The 5,946-nt window shown below is 43.8% G+C and overlaps 1 protein-coding gene across 4 annotated transcripts in view; it reads left to right on the forward strand.

Moving 5' to 3' along the window:
- The window catches only part of Glt1d1 (glycosyltransferase 1 domain containing 1), a 92,005-nt gene that overhangs the window by 34,170 nt on the left and 51,889 nt on the right, over nucleotides 1–5,946 (forward strand). For all 4 annotated transcript variants that reach the window (XM_021163965.2, XM_021163967.2, XM_021163963.2 and 1 more), the window contains one exon: nucleotides 4,660–4,711. In XM_021163965.2, the coding sequence (XP_021019624.1) occupies nucleotides 4,660–4,711 (52 nt within the window). The remainder of the gene's footprint in view (nucleotides 1–4,659; nucleotides 4,712–5,946) is intronic.

Genomic DNA, 5,946 nt, shown 5'->3' on the forward strand with positions numbered 1-5,946 from the left:
TGTCCTGGAACTCACTCTGTAGACCAGCCTGGCCTCGAACTCAGAAATCCACCTGCCTCTGCCTCCCAAGTGCTGGGATTAAAGGCGTGCACCACCACTGCCCGGCTAGAGTCGCTAATTTAAGAGCAATGCAGGCCCAAGGGCCATCGTTGTAACTATTCTTCTGTATGGCTATTCACTATTCAGGATGGCTCCTGTCTGTGTTCCTTTGTGAGTTCCATAAACCATTTGAGAGACAGTCACCAGAGAGGTGTCAGTACCCTGGCTTAGTCCTCCGTTTATACCTTACTCCCAGCCATCCAGGACCAGAGAACCTCCAAGAGCATGGCTCTGTTGGCTGCGCTTGGTGCTTCTCTGTGATGATACATCCATTAGTTCTGTGAGGATAGCATGGGAAGCCCTGTTCCAGAGACTAGCTGTAGCCAGCCCTTCTTGAATTGCACGGGCACTTTGTGTGTGTGGTACACGCGTGCACGCACACACACACACACACACAGGAAAAACACTCATACCAAAAAATCAAAATGAATATATCTTTAAAAAACAAAAACAAATACAATGACAATGAAAAGGTCACTTGCTGTTTCTGCAGAGGACCAGAGTTCCCTTCCCTGTATCCACATCAAAAGTAGCTCCTGGTATAAGTGAACTACAACTCCAGCACTAGAGGGAATGCGCCCTCTTCTGGCCTCCATAAGCACTGCACTCACATCTCGCAAACACACACACACACATCATTTTTTAAAAAGGTGGTCTATTAGTACAAATGCCTTACTACTGTTTGCACATCCTGAAGACATATCGCCTTTCCATTTACATGGTCCGTGCTACACTGTCCTATGGAAGAAAAGTAATTCCGTTTACTGAAAACATTATTGGACAAATCCATCTTACAGTATTATCATTAGGGCTGTTTATTGCATCGTTCTTAAAGCAAATATTGATTTTTTTTATTTGGGAGGGGTGTTATTGATTGAGGCCAGTAGGCAAGAGAGACGCATGAATCATGAATTTGTTGTCTGATGTTGTGCGGCTCATGTTTCCATAAATGAGGTTATTGAGTTTGTCTGGTTTTATAATGTGCATTTCATTTTTTTTTAAACTTTATTTATTATATGTAAGTACACTGTAGCTGTCTTCAGACACACCAGAAGAGGGCATCAGATCTCATTACGGATGGTTGTGAGCCATCATGTGGTTGCTGGGATTTGAACTCAGGACCTTCAGAAGAGCAGTCAACGCTCTTACCGCTGAGCCATTTCTCCAGCCCATTTTTAATCAAACACCTTTAAATTGGTGTTATTTTTTTCCTATGGGGGGGCTGTGTAAATTTTTTTTTTCAGGATTTTCAAACTTTTATCCTGTACAGTTATAGAATTACATCTTAATTTTGGATTAGACTTTCAGCTTCTAAGACTTATGATCTAATAAGTCCTTAGTAATTATAAGTATCAAAATTAAATATGTATCTGAAAATTGGTATCATTTTGTTTCCAGGTCCATTTTTAAAAGATAATATCCCTTGTTATTCTTTATTTTAAAAACACCGTCTCTTTATTTTTATTTCCCGTGTATGGGTATTCTCCTGCGTGTGTGTCTGTGTACCATGTGTGTGCAATGTTCTTGGAGGCAAGAAGAGGGCATCATATCAAATGGAGCTGGAGTTACAGATGGTTTTGAGCCATGTGGGTGCTGGGAATTGAACCCAGGTCCTCTGGAAGAGCAGCCAGTGCTCTGAACCACTAAACTATCTCTCCAGCTTAGCCACTATCTTTGTCTTGGAGGGCGTAGTCCTTTCCCATGTATTTAACCCCTTTGCTGACTTTGTGCTGTGTTGAGTGTGTTGGAGTCTGATCCCAGCCTCTCCTTCACTTTTCCCCTTCTCTTCATGTCTAATACAGTCTTAATCTTTGCGCTTTGGGGAGGTGTCCGTGTGTATTGCAAGTCTCAGCTGTGTATTCTCTACCTTGAATGGTTGTTACTCAGTGCCATTCATATCCGATTTGTTTTAGTTAAGGTTGTTATCGCTGTGATGGTAAATACCATGACCAAAGCAAGTCAGGGGAGGAAAGGGTTTGTGTGGCTTATGCCTTCCACATCACAGTGCATCATCAAAAGAAGTCAGGTTGGAACTCACAGAGGGTAAGAGCTGATGCAGAGGCCATGGAAGGATGCTGCTTACTGGCTTGCTCCCCTTGACTTGCTTTCTTACAGAACACAGGACCACCAGCTGAGGAATGACCCATCCATAATGAGCCAGACCCTCCCCCATCAGTCACTAACTAAGAAAATGCCCTACATGCCCGTCTACATCGGATCTCATGGAGGCATTTTCTCAACTGAGACTCCTTCCTCTGTGATGACTTCTAGCTTGTGTCAAATTGACACAAAGTGGGTCACGACAGTATCTGTCAGTCACCTTTCTCACTGCTGTGACAAAATGCTCGAAAAAAGCAACTTAAGGAAGGAAGGAAGGAAGGAAGGAAGGAAGGAAGGAAGGAAGGAAGGATGGATGGATGGATCCAGGGGGGTGGTGCTTACCTTTCATCCCAGCACCTTTCGAGCATCTCTTAAGCTCAATGCCAGCCTGGTCTACATAGTGAGTTTTAGGCCATCCAGGGTTACACAGAGAAACCCAGTCTTAAAACAACAGCCACAATAACAACAACAGCAGCAGCAGCAACAACAACAACAATGGACTATATTGTGGCTTGAAATTTGAAGGTACAGTCCATCACAGTCCATCACGGGGAGGCAGCTGGTTATGCAGCATCCCCAAGTCAGGGAGCAGAGAGACAGATGCTGGTGCTCAGCTTACTCCCCTATTACTCAGCCCACAGTTCCAGTCCTTAGCATGGTGCTGCTCATAGGGTGGGCTTTCCCAACTCCGTTCTATTGATCTAGAAACTCCCCCCCCCCGAGTCCCCCCAGATTTGTCTTAGAGATGTCCAGAGATTTGCCTCTTAGATGGTTCTGGCTCCTGTCAAGATGGTGACTGAAATCAGCCATGATATTTACAGAGATTGATGTGAATATCCAATTCTGTGATTGTCACAGAATTACACGTGTGTAATCGTATGTATGTATGTATGTATGGCTAATCCGTAAAGCTACTGTCAGGTGCCATGATCACAGAACTGTGGACTTTGCTTATCCCATTTCCCAACGGGCTTGATTTTTTAAAAAGAACAACTTTATATGATTCCTGTGCCAGAGATGTTGTGTACGTACCGTTCTACTAAAATGTACCGGATATGCTCCTTTTGTGGCAAAGGCAATCTTCCTAAAATACCTTTATTAATTCAGCAGGCATGTGTGAACATGCTACCACAGCTCTCGAGGAGAGAGAGAGCTGGTTCTGTCCATCCACCATGTGAATTCTAGGAGATCAAACTTAGGTGGTGGTGCTCGGCAGAAAGTCTTCCTGCTGAGCCGTCTCTGCTTGACTGACAAACATGATCTTAAGATAGAGGCTCGCCATTTTCTTAGCACCGGAGCCCCTTAGGACTTGCTGACTCTGCTATTTCTCTTTTAATTTATGTCACGTATACGCCTGAGTGTCTGTCTGTGTACCACATGCTTTTTTTAAAAAAAAAAAAACTGTTGCTGTCTTCAGACACACCAGAAGAGGGCATCAGATCCCATGACAGATGGTTGTGAGCCACCATGTGGTTGCTGGGAATTGAACTCAGGACCTTTGGAAGAACAGTCAGTGCTCTTAACCGTTGAGCCATCTCTCCAGCCCCGTACCACATGGTTTTAATATGTATGTATTTTCATTATCCAGGGCAGATGCTGTAACACACACACAGATTCTCACGTCAAGCTCCTGTATCCTATACCTCTTGCCCTGGAGTGTTCTTTGCATTAGGGATTAACTATGGCACCTACTGAATTTTGTTTTCTGACTTTTTATTTCCTAAAAATGTAAGTGTAGCTGAGTGGTGGTGGCGCACGCCTTCAATTCCAGCACTTGGGAGGCAGAAGCAGGTAGATCTCTGAGTTCAAGGGCCTGGTCTACAAAGCGAAGTCCAGGACAGTCAAGGATACACAGAGAAACCATGTTTCAACAAACAAAAACCAAACAATTAAACAAAACCCCCAAAGAAGAAACAAGCAAAAACAAAACAAAACAAAAAAAAAAAACCAAAAAACAAAAACCAGTAAATGTATGTTAGTGTGCATGCCACATGCATACAAGGGTCAAAGATGATATCAGATCCGCCAGAGTTAGAGTGACAGGTACTTGTGAGCCACCCCACGTGGGTGCTGGGAACTGAATCTCAGCCCTCTGGAAGAACAGTAAATGTTCTTTAACTATTGAGCCATCTCCCCAGCCTGGCCTTTGAGTTTTAATTTCTGCTTCCCCTGCATGATTCAATTTTTTTTTAAAGATTTATTTATTTATTATATGTAAGTACACTGTAGCTGTCTCCAGACACTCCAGAAGAGGGCGTCAGATCTCATTACAGATGGTTGTGAGCCACCATGTGGTTGCTGGGAGTTGAACTCAGGACCTTCGGAGGAACAGTCAGTGCTCTGAACGGCTGAGTCATCTCACCAGCCCCCACTGCATGATTCAAAAGGAACAAGAGGGTTTGAGCATGTTGGGTAATTGTATTCCAGCCTAACTGACTGTTATCTCTATCCATGGACCAGGTTTGCTGTGGCTTTCACCGAGGCAATGAAGGACACAGCTCAGGTGCAGTGGGTATGTATTCCTCCATTGTCCTTTCAGTGGGGCTTGGGGACAGGAAAGAAGTCAGTTCGACCGTGCTGGTATGGCACAGTGGTGTATTGCATTTCCCCAGCGTAGATACCTGGAAAAGTTCAGTGCAAAAACAAACTTTCTTTTTTAAATCTTGTGGGTGAAGTCCAGCCTCCACCCCCACCCCCCTTCTTTTCAAGATAGGTTCTCTGTGCAGTTCTCGATGTCCTGGAGCTTGAACACAGAGATCCACCTGTCTCTGTCACCCAAATGTTGGGATTAAAGGCATTTGTTACCACAACCTGGCTGCCACTCCCTTTTATTTTATTTTATTTTATTTTATTTTATTTTATTTTGTGGAAAGTGGCAGACATGTTGCCTGTTCCGCTATTTATCAGGCTGTTGGCTTTTATTTAACCCCGGTGGAGGCTGGGACGATGCATCTCTCAGTGGGTTATTGACGTTGTCCTCTAAGCTTGAAGACCTGAGTTCGATTCCTAGATCCAACATAGGGCAAGGAGAGAACTGACTATCTCCAGTTGTCTTCCACTTCCACACATGGCCCATAGCATGTGCACACACCCCAAACAAATACATATACAAGACCCACAGTATATGAACACACACCAAACAAATACATACACATGGCCCACAGTATATGCACACATGCCCCAAACAAATAAATACACATTGCCCACAGTATATGCACACACACCCCAAACAAATATATACATATGACAAAAAAAACCAAAAACAAAACCAATGAATAGTGCTTCAAATAACTTATTGACCATCAGCAATGAAATCCAATTCTGAAGCATAAAGCTTCAGTGGCCGGGGGCAATCTTCTGAGAGTGAGTGAGGTAGGCGGCACCATGGAGCTCAGGTCCTCACACTACCCTGGGTCAGCCAGACCTGCGCACAGACAGTCCTCTTCCAGGAATAGTCACCAGGCATTTGAAACAAACAAACAAACAAAGAAACAAAGAAACAAACAAACGTTGAGGGACTGGAGAGACAGCTCATCTGTAAAAGCACTGACTCCACTTCCAGAAAACGCAGTTTTGGTTCCCAGTACCCACGTGGGAGCTCACAGCCATCTTTAACTCCACTTCCAGGGGATTTCATGCCCTCTTATGACATCTGCAGGCTGCAAGTGTGCACATGGTATACATATGTACAGGCAAAACATAAACACACACAAAATAAAGAAATCTAAAACAACTTTTTTTTTTTTT

This window comes from Mus caroli, chromosome 5 (genome assembly GCF_900094665.2).
Source record: "Mus caroli chromosome 5, CAROLI_EIJ_v1.1, whole genome shotgun sequence".
Classification (NCBI taxonomy): domain Eukaryota; kingdom Metazoa; phylum Chordata; class Mammalia; order Rodentia; family Muridae; genus Mus; species Mus caroli.